The sequence below is a fragment of the Natator depressus genome, chromosome 1, assembly GCF_965152275.1.
Source record: "Natator depressus isolate rNatDep1 chromosome 1, rNatDep2.hap1, whole genome shotgun sequence".
Taxonomy (NCBI): Eukaryota; Metazoa; Chordata; order Testudines; family Cheloniidae; genus Natator; species Natator depressus.
Genome location: NC_134234.1, coordinates 297,099,584 through 297,119,877, shown reverse-complemented (window position 1 = coordinate 297,119,877; position 20,294 = coordinate 297,099,584). Strand labels below are relative to the sequence as shown.

The window sequence follows — 20,294 nt, the reverse complement described above, 5'->3', positions numbered from 1 at the left end:
TCAGTCAACTGGCACAACTCCAGCCTTAAAGTGTAATGAGACTAAGTTTCCAAGATGGATGAAAAATAGTGGATATTCAGCATATGATTCATTTAATCAGCTTTCATTACAATTGAAGTCTGCTTCTTCAAGTTTAGCCTTCAAGGAATCCAAGACCAATTGAAGAATGTTTTGAGTTGCTCTTACTTTCTGTTCATAGTGCCAATATTATGGATGGTTACTTGGCAGACTTTTATTAGGAAAATGTGCATATATGTCATGCTTATGAAAGGGTGAGAGAAAAGGTGCACAGGTTAAGCCAGAAATTGAGCCAAATGCTGTCATCCCCCTTACCCCTGCTCTGTAGGCAAGAATGGCATAAAACACTACAAAATTGCAACAGTAATGATGCAGTTCAGGGTATCAAACCTCTGGTGTGCCTCTTTCTTCAGCAATGCAGGGGCAGGGAAGAGAAAAGGGTAGGGGAGTAGTCAGTGGATCAACCATATCCCATATCCATAGGGCTGAAACCCCTGCTAGGGAATGTGAAAGGGATCTGGCTGTAACTGCAGAATGTAGTTGTGGCAGTGGAACGGTAGCAGTGCTGCTCTGTACCAAGGGGAATTTTCCTCCACCCCACCTTCAATCTCTCTGCAATCTTTGGGTTGGTCAGGGAAGGACCTCTTTTGCCCTACAATGCCATCAAGTGCTATAAAGGCTTTCCTACATACCGTTGTCAATGCACTTCATTTCTGATTTGCAACACCCCCGCTGTTGACTAGTATAACTGTAGCACCCCTCCTGAGCAAAGTTTGTCAATCATAGCAAGATGTGTGATGTATTTTAGTTTTTTTTTTAAGGTTAATTTTCTACCTGTGAGTTTAGTGCTAATGTGAAGTGGATGCATTCACTTTAGTCACTCTAGAGGACAGGTGCAGCATGGGCACTCTCTCAGTCCTGAGCTGGAGAAATCACTTCTAAGGGTGGGAAGTCAATGCATTTTGCATGATCTTTCAATTCTTGACCCCTCTGTTGAGAGTGCCAACAAGATGGGAACTAAGGATGATCTGATGATGGCTTTGTGATGTGGTCACAAACTTCCTATGAACAGATCTGGAGCGACTGTTTACTGTTTTTGTGGCGTCCACTAATGAGGACACTAGGATTTGAACTAGGTTGTCTTGGCACTTCCTATTTCACAGGGGTGTTGTGGGGATAAATACATGAAACTGTGAGATGCTCAAATACTATGTTAACAGGGGCCGTATAAGTAGCCAAGATATGTGAGAAAATGTGTTGGATTAATCATTCTTTCACCTAGCTCCTCTACTTTTTTAAATCTGTGTCATGTAACATGATTATTCATTTCACATCCAAGCTTTTACCATGATACAAGTTACATTTTCTTCAGAAAATAGATGGTTTTCTTATAATGATGGCCAGAAAAAGAGGACAACACTAAATGGGGTATTTCTCAAAAGAACATATTAGAAAATACATAGTAAAACATAGGGTCCAATTCTGAAGCAGTTCTTTGAGCTCTTAAATAGGTATTCCATGCACCACATGGCTCATAGCAAATATCATAATAGATTTATTATCAGGCAGGCCAAACACAGTACCTGTACACTGATGCTATTAGAATGGTCACTCTCCTGTGGCATCACCACTAGAATTTAAAGATGCAGTGGAAACTTCTTGGGAGAGGAACAGTGGGGTAAATCAAGCTCAAAATATTCTTAAAAGCATAGTGTCCTCTATGAAAGATGCTTTAAGTGTTCTGTCTGTTTTGATTTTCTTTGTGTAAATAATAGTCAGTTAAGTCACTGGCTGGCATAAATCCCATCTGGTATAATCTGAAAATAAACCGTGCTGTTTAAACATTCTCAAAGTATACAAGAGCAAAGCCACATGCAGACACATAGGATCTGTAATCTTCAGGCACCTCTCAAAATGAAGTTTAAATATCTCTTCTGGGACCTATTCTATATATGATCAGTTGACATCACCAATCAAAAGAGAGCACAATCCCCGCAAATAAAAGCTTACCAGGGAAATGTAATATATTAAACAAGTACTGCTTATCATCAAACAACGCAGTCTAGTTCTATTTAAATTGCATTACATGATTCTTGATGGTGGGTTAATAGTGTAAAACTATCTTCTCTTTGTTCCATACATGCACCTATAAACCCTGGGTGCTCTTTGAAGTAGATCTTTATTTTATGATGCAGCAGTAATTTAAATGGGCTCTGCTGGCATTCAAGTCTAATTTCTTTATTCTTTTAGTATCAGATACAGTACTAATGTCTGTTGAAAAACATAATTACTTTTGGCTTGTCCACTGCCTCTGAGCATCAAACATTGTATATGACCATTATCCAGGATCTGTGGGTTATTTTTTATTCTTATAAAAGGCCTCACACTCAGCAGGCTATGATCTTGCATGGTATTTGGAGATATGTGTTCCTATGTCCCTTTGGAGAGTGAAAAATGAAGCAACTGCCTTCTTTCACTTAGCCTCCTGGGACCTTGGGACAGACCGTAATAAGCACTGTCTATGGAAAGGCTTGTCGCAACATCAGTTCCAAGTTCTTATACATAAATTGCTGTAGACAACTATTGGGAAGAAGTTACTAAGATGAATCAAAGAATGAAGGGAATAGTAGAATCTGAAATAATATAAGCAAAAATGCAATGGAAGTTTAATTATAATTGTAAATGAATTTATGAGAATCATTGTTTGAAACTGTGCTAATTGATTTCCACTCAGTGTAAATAGTCTAGATGGGAGGATAAGGCAATTGCCCACCCAACCCCCTGCTGCAGTATAAGCAAAGGCCTAGAGCCTTCAGGTACCCTGCAGCCCTTTAATCTGAGAGCAGACATTCTAGCTGGTTCTGCAGCTGCTCAGATCCTCTTCTGTCTCTTCCTTCTCCTCTACAATTCTCATCCTGTAAATAGCTTCTCTAACACATTCCTCATACTCACCCCCTCTCAGCTTGTTGCCTTCCGGATGAGGTTATCTTCCTGGGAACAGAAAGCACTACTGCTCCTTCGCTTGCTCCTCATGCTCTGAAATGGGTGTAGTAGGTTGGGGAGGATTCTTCTGCAGCTGTTGCTCTGAAATTCCCTCCTCTTTTCTCCAAGAGAGTCCCAGCATGGGGTGTAAGGGAACATGAGAGCTAGCAAACAGGAGCGGCTAACAGGGGAGTTTTGCGAGGGAGTTTACGGGGGAATGTGAGGGGGCTAGATACACTTAACAGTCCTTAAACTTCTTTAAACTTAAAGCCACAAACACCCCCCGATTAAAACAAAAAACAAAAACAAAAAAACAAAGAACAACAGAGGAATGAGCTTTAGGAGTTAAAAGATAATTCAGGCAGAAGTCCAGCAACAGACTGGGGGCTATCCAGTTTATTGCACCCAATGCAGCATGTATGATTACCTGCCCTATAGGCAGGTGGCCTATGTGTGCATTCCATGCAAGGAGCTCCTGGCCCTCAGAGACCGTGTACAAGCTTTGAAGACCAGAGTGGCTGAACTGGAGGAGCTAAGAGAGACAGGTACATAGACGAGACTTTCCTGGACACAGTAAAATGGTCCCACCCCTAATCTGACAGCCTCTGTGCTGTTGGGGAGGGTGAAAGTCTCACGGAAGGAAAACATCCAACTGGAGCAGAGGGAAAAGATCCCATAGTTGGGACCCTCCTTCCAGATGATGATGTAGTATCCTCTCGCACTGAGGATACCTCTCCGGGTGGAGAGGGAACTCCAGGTGTTAGGAAGAGACAGATATTAGTAATGGGCTATTTGAAAATTAGAAACATAGATAGCTGGGTTTGCGATGACCAGGAGAACCGCATGGTAACTTGTCTGCCTGGTGCAAAGGTTGCGGATCTAGATAGACTTATGTGTAGTCCTGGGAAGGAGCCAGTGGTCGTGGTACATGTAGGTACCAGTGACATAGGGAAGGATAGGAGAGAGGTCCTGGAAACATGGTTTTTTTTAAAGGGAAATCATGCCTCACTAGAATTCTTTGAGGGGATCAACAAGCACGTGGGCAAGGGGGATCCAGTGAATATAGTATACTTAGATTTTCAGAAAGCCTTTGACAAGGTTGAACTAAAGGCTTTTAAGCAAAGTAAGCTGTCATGGGATAAGAGAGAAGGACCTCTTATGGATTGGTAACTGGTAAAAGATAGGAAACAAAGGGTAGGAATAAATGATCAGTTTTCAGAATAGTGGTGTCCCCCAAGGGTCTGTACTGGGCCCAGTCCTATTCAACATATTCATAAATGATCTGGAAAAAGGGGTAAACAGTGAAGTGGCAAAAATTGCAGATGATACAAAACTACTCAAGATAGTTAAGTCCTAGGCAGATTGCAAAGAGCTACAAAAGGATCTCTCAAAACAGGGTGACTGGGCAACAAAATGGCAGATGAAATTCAGTGTTGATAAATGGAAAGTAATGCACGTTGGAAAACATAACCCCAATTGTACATATAAAATGATGGGGTCTAAATTAGCTGTTACCACTCAAGAAAGAGATGTTAGAGTCATTGTGGATAGTTTTCTGAAAACATCCACTCAATGTGCAGCAGCAGTCAAAAAAGTGAACAGAATGTTGGGAATCATTAAGAAAGGCATAGATAATAAGACAGAAGATATCATATTGCCTCTATATAAATCCATGGTACGCCCATATCTTGAATACTGCATGCATATGTGGTCGCCCCATCTCAAAAAAGGATATATTCGAATTGGAAAAGGTTCAGAAAAGGGCAACAAAAATGATTGGGGTATGGAACGGCTGCCATATGAGGAGAGATTAATAAGACTGGGATTTTTCAGCTTGGAAAAGAGATGACTAAAGAGGGATATGATAGAGGTTTATAAAATCATGACTGGTGTGGAGAAAGTAAATAAGGAAGGGTTATTTACTCCTTCTCATAACACAAGAAGTAGGGGACAGTGTTTGAAATTAATAGGTGACAGATTTAAAACAAAAGGAAGTATTTTTTCACACAATGCACAGTCAACCTGTGGAACTCCTTGCCAGAGGATGTTATGAAAGCCAAGACTATAACAGGGTTAAAAAAAAATGAGATAAACTCATGGAGGATAGGCCCATCAATGGCTATTAGCCAGGATGGGCAGGGATGATGTCCCTAACCTCTGTTTGCCAGAAGCTGGGAATGGGTGACAGGGGATGGATCACTTGATGATTGCCCCTGTTTTGTTCATTCCCTCTGGGGCACCTGGCATTGGCCACTGTCAGAGGACAGGATACTGGGCTAGATGGACCTTTGGTCTGACTCAGTATGGCCTTTCGTATCTTGTTATGTTTTTATAAGGAACTCCATTGGAGTGTCTTTACTGAGATATATCCCCATTAAGGAAAAAAGGGGAGAAGGCACTCTTTTTCTTCCCCTGTTTTGAGAATATCCACTCTCATCCAGGAGATAAGAGGAGAAATATCCCATTTTCCTTCCAAAGCCACTGATGATGAGTGCTCCCAAGCCAAAAGGTGAAGTGAGACACCCCACACCAAGGGGAAATGGCCCTGAAAGCAGGAGCTTCCCAGCAAGTGAAGGACTTCTAAGCAGGGGTAATAAGAGTGCCTTGAGAGAGAAACGGTAATGGGCAATTGGTGGTGTGTGTCATATGGGATGGAGATAGTAGGTGTGTGGTGGAAGTATATGGAGGTACAGATGGTGGGTGTGTCAATGTGTGAAGGTGAAGTGAGTGAGAGTGCTGCTGAACTGATCTAGTGAATGGATTTATGGATGTCTGTGGGTGTTTTAGTGAGTGAAAGGTTTGGGTAGGTAGTAGAAAAGGAGGCAGACCTCTCAGAAGGCTCATGGGAGCAGAAACCTTGGAAGATACCTTGCTCTGCACATGGTTTCCGACCCAGTCCTTCTCCTGATACCTAACTCTGTTCTTAGTCCCCGCTCCATTCCTGACTTTCTGCACTTCTGTTTCAATAACCCTATTTTGGCTGGCTCATGTGGCTCTGACCCAATATGGCTGATCAACCTCAACTCTGACCTGATCCTATAGTGGGACACTGGTATGAACTTTTCCTTCTAACTGTGATCCTCTAGACTTGGACCATGTTCTTGAGTCCTCCTCCAACCCAGTCCCTGGTCTTGACCTGTGCCCCTGAAGTGGGGTCCTGACAGGAGTACCTCATTTAAAGAGGAATTGGTAGCAGCAAGTTATTCTTAGATTTGGTGACTTTTGGGGCCCACTGCACGGCTCACCTATTTTTCTACCGTTTTCATCAGGAGAGGAATTGGGAGATGGAATGGAATTGCGTCTATGTTAAAATGGTTTTCAGGAGGTTTGTTTTTCTAATGGGTCACTGATATGCTTCCTACTATTGCTTCTGCTTTAAAAGTTTTTGTAATATTCCTGGACAGTTTGATAGATACTCAACTTCATAACAAGGGGAAGTGTGTGTGTGTGTGTGTGAGAGAGAGAGAGAGAGAGGTGCAGGCTGTGGCACTGAATCAGGGGAGCTTGAGAGGCTAGCTGAGTGAGCAAGGGACTCGCTCATCTCTCTCTCTGAACACAGTATCAGGGCCTGACTCTCACAAGGATGTCAGAGCAGGGAGTTGCTCTTTAGACATATAAGATCTTTCCTTTTTCTCCGTAATTAAGTTGAAAAGGCTTTGTCTAGTGTAACTTAGGAGAAGTGCAAATCTAGCTATGTTAAGCAAACAGTTTCTTTTGTTGTTAATCCATTTATCCATTTTTTAATAAATCCCATTTTAAGATTACTGTTGTATGGACAACTTCACACAGATGTTCGTAAAGGGAAGAAAACTTCATAACTTGTAAGGACAGTTGCCAAAGAGTTTCTGGAACCTGTTCCCCTTGGTCAGGCTCCGTACAGAGTGTGTACAAAGATGTCCCAGTGAGTGGTGTTGCCATTAGGGTGTGGTGGGTGAACACAAAGGGAGAGACTGAAGGACCAAGTAGGAGATGGGAGTTGGTGGAAGGTGTTGGTCACAGGCATGCCTGACAGAATGTATGTAAATAAACGTGTGAAGGAGTTGCCTATCTCACAGCTAGAGAGAAAAGAGTGAATAATAATTACAAACTTTGCCAACATTTGCACTTAATAATTGTAAATAATTTGTAAACAACTGGGGGGAGGGATAGCTCAGTGGTTTGAGCATTGGCCTGCTAAACCCAGGATTGTGAGTTCAATCCTTGAGGGGTCCATTTAGGGATCTGGGGCAAAAAAAAATAGGGGATTGTGCCTGCTGTGAGCAGGGGGTTGGACAAGCTGATCTCCTGAGGTCCCTTCCAACTCTGATAGTCTATGAGTCTAATGTTTTTTCTCACTTTTTGACCAGATCTGAAGCCAGAGAGTGGCTAAAATATTCAGTAACATTCAGTAAGAAAGATTCTGAAGCCAGAAATTGTCTACATATTTCCTCTTTATATGTCTTCCATAGCCAGTTAAGGTTCCTATCCTTCGTTGAGCACCTTTCAGGTGAACCTTTGTGATTACACTAAGCTCAGTGGAAAACTGTGACCTTAGAATACTCTCTCTTATATACGGTCTATTATTTTTGATCTTTAGCCAACTGAAAATCCCTTGTTTAGCAGTATCTATATTTTTGCGTCCTGTTAAGTCCAATTCTTATTTGTCTTACATTTGTTTTTGCCATTTAAATGAATTCTAATCAAAATATGAATATAATACTTATTTTATATTACTATATCTGTTCTGGCTTCAGATGTTAAAAAACATTTGTGATTTATAGTAATGATGTATAAGGGTTTCTTGAAAGCCTCTTTGATAAATCAGTTTTTTTAATGTGTCCTTACTGGCAGAAAAGTGACCACGTTGAGAATGAATGTTCTTACCTCTGATTTAGAATGATGTTTATTCAAGGTCATTACAATTATTGCTGAGTGGGTGCAAATTAACACAGAGGTCAGTAATTACATTACAAAATGTACATGCTAATCAAACAGAAATGCTTGTGAGGGGAATTCAAAAGAACCTTTAAAAGTAATGTGTGAGATAGAATTTTGAAAGGGCAGACTTAAAATTTGATGGCTGTTTTTATTCAGTCTTTAGCAAACACACACTTTAGCACATACATTATGTATTACTATTTCCCATTGGTTAAAATACATTTTACAGAAGTACAAGTTCATACTTAGCCTAAATGAATAAGAGATGAAATAAATTACCTGTGAAATTTTACTGAAATGGTTTAATTTACATTAATTCTAGTGGGTAAAAAGTAATAGCTCTTCTCTTAGGCCTGATCTCAAGTGAGCCGTGGCACATAGAGATGCTAGTGATGGTAGCAGTGACAGGTACTGTTGGTGCACCAACTACTAGATGCAACTACGTGGGCATCTAAAACTTGGTGGGTTCCTCCCAAGAATGACATGCAAAGGGGTCACAAAAACTATCTCTATTCTCAGATTGGTAGAGATAAATTGAAGAGATGAGATGAGTTAGCTTGAAGGAAGGGTACTTCAAAGAAGTGTCACATTAAATGACTTTAAATGACAGTAAATAGTATCAGGACTTCTAATAATGACTGAATTATCACATTTGAAATTATGGCCTCACCAGGTTTGAACTGCCATGGCCACATATTGTTCTGGAGAAAACATCCTTTGATCATAGGAATCCTTCCCACATAGGAATTATAATTTCCTTATCTGTGCTGTGCAGATGTCTCTCTGCTTTGATCCCTTTCTTTCTGAGATTCTGGACTGGACCTCTCAGCAATTTGGTCTCTCTTATGCAGACTGGAACTGTGGATTTGAATCTGCATCAGTCCCTAAGATGACATTTCCTTCCTTGGACTTGTCTTCACTATTGAATTAATATGAAGTATTGTATTATTGTTCCTGTTAACTTGATCCATGCCTCCAAACAAAATTCCATCATGTGTGTGGAGGTAGTAGTAACATGAGTTGGCATGACCAGGGGTATAGGACAGACCTCAAGTGAATTTCTATTGATAGCTGTTAATTTGACCTGTTGGGTTTGTAGGGTTGTAGATAAGTACTGTAACACAACAGTCTTGGGGCAACAGTTCTCCAGTGTCTCCCATAATCATCCAAGACCTTTGTGGCCCTTTCTTGCCCGTTTCCTAACCATAAGTAAGACTAAGATTTTGTTATGGTTATTTTTAATAAAGGTCACGGACATGTACACGCAATAAACAAAAATTCATGGAAGCCGTGACCTGTCTGTGACTTTTGCTGTTGTGACTCCATGGTTTCCCCCACCACCATGGTGGCTGGGAGCTGTGGGGTTTCCCCTTTTCTTGTGCCAGCTGGAAGCTGCAGGGGGTCCCCCTCCACCCACGGAAGCTGGGAGCTGCAGGGTGACTATATTTCCCAAAGAGAAAATGGAACACCCCCAGCCATTCACCCGAGGTGCCCCTCTCCCCACCTCTCCTCCTGAGGTTGTTGGAACCCTGAGGAGTCTGTCACCTGTTCTTAGAACCTTGTAGGGTGCCCCCTGTTGCTTGTTGCTGCTATCGCCTGTCACTGGAACCCTACCAGGGCCCAGCTGGCTGACAGCTCCAGAGTCCTGCACCCCTGGGGCTGAAGCAGAGAATGTCACGGAGGTCTCCAGATGTCATGGAATCCGTGACTTCCATGACCTCCATGGCATAAACGTAACCTTAATCATAAGTCATCTACCACTACAAATAAGCCTTCTTGGTGTTCTGTCCCCCTAGTTTCATGTGGCATCCAGTATTCATGACTGAACTCGTCTCTGGTGAGTTTCCCATCCAAAGTCATCTTAGCTTAGCCTTTGAAGAATGTGCCCAAAGAAGAAGACATGCTGCCAGCTGGCCAGAGGCTGATACCAAGACACTGGTGGATTTCTGGAGTGAGGCTAACAGGGCCCAGGATGTCAGGAGCAGGAACTGTGATGCAAATCTCTGTGATGACATTTCTAACAAGCTGGCCATGCTTGGAGTCTAAAGTACAGACCGTCAGTCAGTGCCAGGAGAAAATCAAAACATGGGCTACCTGATGGCCTTTCTTAAAAGCAAACAAATGAAAACCTATATTAAGAGAACATGGAAAAATTATATTGTTTGCACAGTTAAGTATTTCCAAGTCAAAAACTGGGGAAGTCTGAGTATATCACAAAAAGATACATGATGCTAACGTGAGATTATAGAAATGTTTTTTTATATTATACTGCATATTTAAGTAGTAGTATGAGTGTATATCTTAATGTATATGCAGAAGGGTGTAGAATTCAGGTTGTATATGCAGGCTTATCTTTGCTTCCTGATTATTGCATGCTTAAGTGTGCAACTGTATCACACTCAACATAGTGTTATATGAAAAACAATTTTCAGCTAACACTTGATACATTATGGCACTTCGTATAAAGCTGAAAGTTTTAGAAAATTCTACCTGTTTTTTCTAAACTCCTTCTTTGCTCACCTATGCAAGATTTGCCTCAATTAGTATGATAAATATTAATCTCATTTTGAGTTTTCTTCAAAGTGAATGAATGACATGAATATTTAAATACACTATACTATTAAAGTTTGATGGAAAATTCAGGTTTATTTACAAAGGTCCCCACATCATCAATAATGGGACATTCTAACTTCATCAGTGTCAAGTGTCTTCCCCATTTCTTCTGCTATAAAAAGAGTGTTTATTATCTTAGACTTTGTATTCAGCTGATATTTTACCCCCAGTTTTTTCATGATGGTTTGAAATAAGAATGATAGCAATAGATTCACTTTAGCTGGAACATCATGATTGATGCCATATCAGGGAGAACATGGAATCCCATAATGACTTTAATAGTGCCTATTTCTTTGTTGAATTTCTTTTCATTTTCTTAAAACAACAGGCACATTACTGACTGTGTAACCTTATCCCTTTCCCAGGTCTCCTAAAAACCCTGAACAGAAGATCATTAAACGAGTGATTGCTCTTGAAGGAGACATTGTCAAGTAAGTATTCTGAGCCTTAATCTGACTTATTATAGGAACACTGTGGCTTTTCAGTAAATTTTGAATGAGTATCCTAAATGATAACTTTCTAGTATTTTCTTGCTATATATTCTTAACAGGAATGTCAGTGTTGTACATGTCAATCTTTTTTAATGAGATAAGAAATGTTACACAAAGGTAACCTTATGAAGGTGCAAATCCTGCTCACTGTATACAGTATTTGATTCCCCCATTGCAAATTTATGCCAGGCAATTGTAAAGAAATTTTTATACGTGAGCACAGTCTTTCTGGTAGGACTGATAATATTTATACAGTGGTTGGCAGGTATAAAGTTCACACACTGCGTACAGTGGTTCACACAGGTATCTATCCTCATTGCAAGGTTTTTGGGGGAATATACAGCACCCTTACAGCAAAGCACTGTATCAGGAGGGTTTATAGACGAATTGAGCTCTGAAGAGTCTGTGTCTAGGTTTTGGGATGTCCTTGGGAAATAGGTCTTTCTAGGACTAAGAGAAATTAAGGCTCAAGTTTATGTGATGCCTAAAAGTGTTTGCATTTTCCACACATTTTTAAACCCTCAGTAATGATAACGCTTTGCTCTTATGCAGCACTTTTCATCAGTAGTTCTCCTAGTGCTTTGCAGAGGAAGTCAGTATCGTCCCTGCTTTGCTCAGAGATCAAAGGCTGTCATGTTCTCACTCTGTTACAATCATAGAGCTGGTAAAAAGAGCTAATTCCCAGACAGCCAGCAAGAAGCTGCCACGGGGTGAGTCTGCGCCCCGTTGCACTTCTCAAGAAGACAGAGGTTCAAATACTTAGATTTCTGTCAATAACTGTCTATACAAAGGAGTGTTGGGCTTCAACCCTTTGGAAATTTACAGTTTATTATCTATTATATATTTAGAAGACCAGTACACTGAGCTAACTGTAGTAATAACAAAAATAACTATCAGTGTACTTGCATAGAGTTGGCTCTCCTTACCTAGCTGTTTGGCTCCTCTCACTGTTCTGGTTTGCTCCCCCTTCCCCAGCCAAAAGGTTACTCTTCTACTGTGTGCTGCAACTGGACACTTGGAGTTCTACCTCTAGAGTGGCCAGCATAGCTGAGACTACTAAGCTGGTTAATCAGCTATTCTTCAGTTCCCTGTTCACCGGTATCTCTTACTGCTGTTGTTGCCTACTCAGCACACCCACCTGTCTTTCCACCCTGCCCAACAACAAAAATGAAACTGAGGAAAAATAAAAAAAATACAACAAAAAAGGGACTCACAAAATCCTGTTACTTATTCTTAAATCTGGTGGGCCTATTGTTTAATATGGCTCTGGAGGAGACTGGCTCTGAACAGGTTTGTCTTCACACCAGTCATGATTTTATAGGCCTAAATGGAGAAAGTAAATAGGGAAGTGTTATTTACTCCTTCTCGTAACACAAGAACTAGACGTCACAGAATGAAATTAATAGGCAGCAGGTTTAAAACAAACAAAAAAGTATTTCTTCACACAACACACAGTCAACCTGTGGAACTCTTTGCTAGGAGATGTTGTACAAGCCAAGACTATATCACGGTTCAAAAAAAGAATTAAATTAATTCTTGAGGATAGGTCCATCAATGGCTATTGGCCAGGATGGACACAGGTGGTATCCCTAACCTCTGTTTGCTAGAAGCTGGAAATGGGCAACAGGGGATGGCTCACTTGATGATTGCCTGTTCTGTTCATTCCCGCTGAAGCACTTGGCACTGGCCACTGTCAGAAGGCAAGATACTGGGCTAGATGGACCTTTGGTCTGACCCAATATGGCCGTTCATATGTTCTTATTTATTTGAACCTTAAACCCACCTGGCCATTGACATACCCACAAGGGCCACAATGACTCACAACAGATCTATGGATATGGTAACTGTATGCATTTGCAGCTGGACAAATTCTGTGCTGGCATTAATTCTATTAACTTCAGTGAAGTTAATGCCAGCAGAGAACTTTGTTCAATATATTTAGAATTCCAGAGAGATCCTTAAGTACACTGATAGTTATTTTTGTTATTACTACAGTTAGCTCAGTGTACTGGTCTTCTAAATATATAATAGATAATAAACTGTAAATTTCCAAAGGGTTGAAGCCCAACACTCCTTTGTATAGACAGTTATTGACAGAAATCTAAGTATTTGAACCTCTGTCTTCTTGAGAAGTGCAACGGGGCGCAGACTCACCCCGTGGCAGCTTCTTGCTGGCTGTCTGGGAATTAGCTCTTTTTACCAGCTCCAGAGCACCCAATGCCGGTGTTTTGCCCTCACTGGCCCCAGTGTCCCTCCCAAACCCCGGTGCCATTTTACCTGGGGTGCTGCCCCTCCAGGCAATATCCCATAGATCTGGGTCTCCCCTCCCCGGGGAACCCCCCACCATCTATCCCCACCTTGCCTTAGCCTATGGGCTTGTGCCAGTCACCGTCTATCCCCCTTTCACTGGGGCCAACTGCAATCTGTATAAGCCAGTCATCAGAGGCAAGGGGGGTTTGGACCTGCTGCCTCCGCCTACCCACGGGCTGCCCTGTTGCAACCCCAGTACCCTGTCTTAGGCCATCTGCCAGGCTTGCAGCCTGGGGTTTTTCCAGCCTGGAGCCTCCCAGCCCTGCTCCACCTCAGGTACCCTGGTACACTCCCCAGCAGCCAGGCCCATCTCCCTCCACAGCTAGAGGAGACTGTGTGTGCTCCTGGCCCACTGCCCTCTTATAAGGGCCAGCTGGGCCCTGATTAAGCCAGCTGTGGCCTGATTGGGGCATGGCCCCCAGCTGAGGCTGCTCCTCCCAATCAGCCCCACCTTTCATTCACTGCCACAGCCCTCTCCCCGGGCTGTTTTAAGCCTTTTAAGGCAGGAATGGGTGACCACCCCACTACAGTTAGCACCGGGTTTTCCAATAAGATCCCACTACAATTAGCATGCATAATGTGGTTACTCCTTCTGGCACCAGCATTGCCCCTCTGCAAAGCATTCACAGGTGCATGAGGACTTTCAGATTGGCTTCTCATTGGAGGAGAAATCTAGACTGCCAGCCCAAAACCATTGTCCAGTTCCCAGGGAACAACTTGCTTCAAGAATTGATTCTACTTTGAGACCAATGTGGACCGCAAACCCTGATGCTGCTCATACAGCTGACTCTCCAGGGACCATTGCTTACACTCAAACCTTGCATAACAAAAAGTGACAAAATTAACAACAACATAATATGTCTTCCCAAGTCTGAACATTTGCTTACATGCCAAAACCCTATAATACTTGGAAGGCTATGTGAAACAACAGCACTGAGTGACGCCTTCTATAGCAATCTGTCTTCACACAATGGCTTCTTTCTGTGCCATTTGGCAATATATTTGCCAAAGTGTTGTAGTTAAAAAGGGGACGATTAACAACCAGTTTAGTGGTTCCTCATTCATTTCCATAGGAATGTTGTTGAAAATGGATAGCAAAATAAATCAATCCCAAATTATCCTACTTATTATTTTATAGTATTAACATTTTACAATGGGGTTCTTGAGTACATGAGTGGGGGGGCGGGGAGGTTCAAAAACATCTAAGGTAATTAGTCATCCAGTTCCCAGAGATACTTTTGAAAAATCCCACCCATGATGATAAATATACACAAACCTCAAATGCCTTCCAATATTGAATGTTTCTTGAACTATTTTGGTTAATTTCTGGTTAGAACCATCCTCAGAAAAATACTTACATTTTATAACTTACCTATACACATTTTGTACCATTGGAACAGATCTTTGAAAAATTTACAACTTTTCTCCTTTAACTGTTGAGAGTAGAAATACATACAGAATATAAATACAGGTTTATATAAGTGTGACAATTTTTCCCTAAAATTTGAGTTCTTTTATTGATTATTTTCGGTTATGGTATTAAAAGGAGATATGTGACTAAAACATGGAAATCAACAGGAAGTCACAGTAAATTTGGTAACCTAAGATAGGTGACAAAAACACAATCAGACATTTTCCTTTCCAGTTGATGAATTTGAAGACAAGTATTTTTCAGAAGCAACATGAAGTTAGTATTGTATCAACCCAATATACTATGTTTATGTATTCATTAATATGTTGTATCAAATTATCTGGCCAGTATGAAATTATATTATGAGTTAAACTAAACATAGATTGGAATATGCACAAAATATATTCATGAGAACTAAATTCATCCTCTGCTTAGTTCTTTGAATAATTGCAATGAAAATGTTTGGAAGTCTCGAGCACTTCAGTAGCAGAAAAATTACCCTACCGTACCTAGAAAGAATTTTGCTGCTCTTCAGATTTATCTGTACTTTGAACTATGTTTTAAAGTAGTTTATAGGAGTTATGGTAGAGGTACTGTCCACAGTTGTTTAGAAAACTTGCTTTTGAAAATTAATTGGTCATACACTCTTTTGGTAGGGACAAAACTTGTTATTGTCCTAGAGGTCGAGTGTGCAAGCTGCTCCACTCCTAATTCCAGGGTTTGGAAACAGGTGGTTTGTGCCCAGATGCCACACTGGCACTTTCATTGTTTCCCACACCTGTCACTTCACTGATTAATCAGAGCTGCTCCATGTGCTAAAGGACAGCTGTTCCCTCAACACATGGAAAACCCAGTGCTCCCTCTCCTTTTCTTCTGGAAATCACAGGACTGAAGTTGTGCCAGCAAAGAGTAGGCTGCGTAATGGCAGCTCCTGCCTTCTCCACTCCTCACTCAGCCTGGGGGGTGGAGATCCCCAGGCCTTAGGGTGCATGTGCATATCAGTTGTGAAGAGACCTGTGTGTGGTGTATCAATTGTTGAGGGGGTCTTTGGGCAGTAAGTCAATTGTGGGATGCTGTGTTTGTATTAATTGTGTGTGGTGGGGTGATATCAGTTGAGGAGGATTGTGTGTGTGTGTGTGTATTGATTGTGGCTGGAGGTCTTTGTGAGGGTGTGTGTGTGGATTTATGTGGAGCTTTGGGTATGTGGAGAGTCTGTAGTGTGTGTGCAGTCTGTCAAACACGAGCAGTTTTGTAACAGGTATGTGTGAGTGTGTGTGTCGTTCTGCATGGGGTGGCCAGTATCAGTTGTAGTGAGGATCTGCATTATGTGGGGATCTTGTCTGTATCAAGTGCTGATTGGTGAGAGCAGAAATAACGTTGGAAGACAGAATGAAATGGTTTGTATTGTGGGGAGTGCCAGAAAAAATTGGTGTTGGGTGACTGACTCAATTGGTTTGTTATTTCAGTTGTGGCGGTGATAAGAGGGGCTTTGCCAGGGAGTGGAACTAGTGGGAGATTAGCAAGCAGTGCTTCCCCGGGTGGATGATGGGCAAGGAGTTCTTAGCGAAATATGGACTGTAGCACCGCTCTCCCAAACTGAGCATCAGAGAATGATGCTAAGTCCAAAGAGTAATGCCTGGTGAAAGTGTGCACTGAATTCCACGCTGCTACTTTGGACACTTCCACCAAGGGAACGTGCCTAAGGCTCTCCTGGAGTAGATTTTAAACCAGGAAGTACTGGTTTCCTAGCTAAGATGTAACAATGTTCTATACATCTCCTAATCCAGTATGAAAGTCTGGTAATGGGTTCTCCCAGGAATCTCTCCTTGTATGCTCTGAATAACCTGTTAGATTTTCTAAAGGGCTTGGTCTTTTCCATGCAAAAACAGAACACTTTATTTGCATCTCGGATACTGATGACATGCTTCCTTTGGTGAGAGTGAGAATTCTGCATTGAGATAGGTGGAAATCTACGACCACAGTAGACGTGAAGCTGAGATGGTGACTTGTCCTTGTAGACCACAGACAAAATAGAGTTACCTTGAAGTACTAAGCTCACGCACCCTCCCAGCAGACATAATCACAATTGGAAGTTCACTTTGATCAATCTCTCACAAGGAGGAATGCCCAGAGGCCCTGTAAGAAGAAAGAGGTTATTTACCAGTAACTGTTGTTCTTTGAGAGTTGTCTGGGTATATTGACGCTACTCACTCACCTTCCCCTCAAATGTTGGTGGTCTATAGAACATCAGGACCCTATGATTTCAGAGAAGGAACTCAGGTGGTTGGGAGGTGCACTTTCTCATAGAGAGCAAGGCAATTATTTCACCCTTGTGCACTCCCCAGCAGACATGACTTTTCAAAGCCGTTCTGCAGTTTGACAACAGAGCTGCCATATCCCACGAATGTGAAGGTGCAGAGTGATTTTCAAGGAAGAACAGCTACTGTTAAGTCCCTCCCGTCTTTTTCCCTCTTTTTATAAGTATGAGACCCCCTGCCTAAATTTCCCATAGTGTAATAATCTGTGGAATTGAACAAATAGGGATCCCAATTAGAGGTGAGCAACATTTTTCTACCAGAACATTTTTTGGAGAACAATGTAGATTCAGGTCAACCAAAACATTTTATGAATTCATGTTGAATTCACTGAATTGTTTCAGTTGAGAAATACCCTTAAAATACCTATTGAAAAAAATCTACACTTTATTTACACTTTTTAAAAACAAAACATTTCAAGATTTTGATTCAAAATGACTTTGTTTTAAATTTAAAGTTTTCTTCAATTTTAGTTTTAATTTTTTAAAATGATTTAAAAGCTCAGAATTGAAACAAAACATTTAGTTTTGGTGAATTGAAATATTTTGTTCAACTCAAAATGTTTTTTTTTAAATTCACCGAAAATTAAAAAAAAAAATTTCAATACAATTTTTTCCTGATTGCCTGCAAATTGAAAAAATCAATTATACGCACAGCTCTAATCCCAACCTACCTTTAATGAAGGGTATCACTGCTGCATATTCTAATAATGGGGAGTGCAAGGTTTAATGTGGTTTTAGTGTTAACATGGGAAAGGGAAATAGCAAACTCAGAACAATGCTGTGAGAAATGTTACATACACAAATAGAAGTGAAGAAAAATGCTTAGCTGAGGTCTTAAATCACACTGTTATCAGATACAACAAACACAACATAATACAAATTGACATAAAAACTGGATTATGTTACCAGTGTAAAGAAATACAGCATCCTGCTTCTTTTAAATTTGATAGTATCTAAAAAGCTATCTGCCTTTAAAATAACTGTCATGGAACAGCAATATATCTTTATCTCGCTTGTTCTGAATAGACTATACAAAAGCATGTTGACCTATCTTTCAGAATAAGTTGTCATAAATGCTGTGTATTTCATGCCATTAACCAAAGCAAGTGTAGCTAGCTTTTTATTATGTCTTGTCTTGAGTACTGTAGACAATGAAAGTAATATTTAGGCAAAGCCGTTTACTTCTATAGAATAGGTTTCTTTACAGTTGTTTGTTTTTATATTAATTTGTTATGACCCCTGCTGCATAAAAAGGCTAGTTTTGCGTTCTTCATGTGTAAAAGCGGAGACTAAATATAAAATAATAAATTCATACACTTTAAAATATACAGGGGTCAGATGTAATTTTGGCAGACCACAACAGAGGAAAGATCAGCCCTGGGACCAGTGTGGCTTTGTTTTGTAGATTTTCCATGCAGTCGAAAATAATAGACCACACATTTTTTCATCCTTTAAAACCTGCTGTTAGGGACTGAAAATACTGCGAACTCAGTGAATAAAAAATCCTGGCATTTCACTTCTGAGAGCTTGGTTCCAGTCTAGCTGGCAGTCCCAATGAAGTGAGTTAGGTGGTGTCTTTTAAATTCCCAGCATAGTGCAGTCCACATCACCAACCCATCACAGACCATTTGACTTTCAGTAGGTAGCAGCAATTCTTCATTGGGAGATTTCAAAGAACAGGCAGAAAATCACCTTTCCGCCCTAGAGAGATGTTCTAGGTCAACACTAATAGCACTGATGGACAGTGTGCAAATCTCACACAGCCCATATCCCATAGACAAGGCTTTATTTGTCTTCCATGAATTCACAGCAGAATTCACTTTGTAGGAAGGAAATCATTAAAAAAAAATCACTGGAGACAATTTAAATGATAATTCTTTCAAGAGAGAGGCTACATTACAAAAAGTCATTACCATCTAATTTATTAAAAATAAGTGCTGGTATTAGAAAACATATTGAATCATTAGAAATTAAACATTTTAAAACCAATTTATCTTACATGTGCTGTTGAAGATACAAAAATCTATAGTAATCTATCACAGATAGTTGCGTCATGCTATGTACAGTCCCAGAAATAATGAAGTTTTATGAGAAGAAAAACTGTACCAAAATTGGGTTTTTACTAGTAAAACTTAAAATGATGGCTATTTAATAACCTACTGTACTGCTGTTTTATGGCCATTGCCATAATCTGATGTTATGAGTCTACTTGACTTAGACCATAGTTTGATATTTAGCTCTAGACTATAGATTGACCCTCTTCCCCCATCCCAGGAAGTCTGTATTAAAAACAACAGACAGACTTGTGTCCAGGGGTATCATTAGATTATTAGAGGTCGATGTTCAGAATTCTGAATATTTCAACATGAGATCAATGTATTTTTCAAGTGTTTCTTGCTGTTGCTTCTCCCTTTATCTGTCTATCTATCTTCAAACTAAGTGCAAATAACAGAAGCTTTCGGTGGTTGTGTGAGAAGTGACTGCGTCTCTTAGGGATTGTATCTCTAGCACTAATTATGGGGTGGGGGAGGCAGATGGCAGTACCACCTATTAAGGTTGCTTGACACCTCCTATTATAGCCATATGTGCTGAAATTTTACACACTGGGTATCTGCATGCTCAGGGCTGGATTTTCACTTCAGTTGCAGAACTGTACTGCTATGGGCTGAGCTGGGTTCAGGCACCTGAAGTGAGAGTACAAAGATTGTCTCTCCTGTGCTCTCAGTGACTTCCCTACTGGTGTAAGGCATCATGGAGGAGGAAGCTGCCTGATTTGAATTCAGAGGTGACAAGATCTGGACCTACACAAGCGGGTGAGGAAGTAGATTGGGACAAAGCTTGTAATGACAGTGAGACTGGAACTGGAGGTTGGTGGAGGAAAGAGGGGAGCTGGGGGTTATAGTGGGGGGATACTGGGACTGGGTGGGCAAGGGGGACTGGGAGCTAGGGGAGGATATGGGTGGGACTGAGATTGGAAGAGGAGCCACAATGAATCAGAAACGAGGAAGAGATGGGCCTGGGACAAAGAGAGGATGTAGGCTATAGGGCAGCATAGTCTGGGTCCACTAGAACACACTCCCCTCCAGAGCCTAGAATAAAACTCAAGAATGCCGAGTCTCACCATTCCTTCTATCAGCAAATATCTGTGAAACCATTGGCAAAGTGTCCCATCCCCCTCTAGAATAATAGAATCATAGAATATTAGGGTTGGAAGAGACCTCAGGAGGTCATCTAG

The 20,294-nt window shown here is 41.0% G+C and overlaps 1 protein-coding gene across 2 annotated transcripts in view; it reads left to right on the top strand.

Annotated features, from left to right (window-relative positions):
- IMMP2L (inner mitochondrial membrane peptidase subunit 2) overlaps positions 1-20,294 on the top strand; it is an 811,025-nt gene that overhangs the window by 563,657 nt on the left and 227,074 nt on the right. For both annotated transcript variants that reach the window (XM_074942240.1, XM_074942241.1), the window contains one exon: positions 10,896-10,961. In XM_074942240.1, the coding sequence (XP_074798341.1) occupies positions 10,896-10,961 (66 nt within the window). The remainder of the gene's footprint in view (positions 1-10,895; positions 10,962-20,294) is intronic.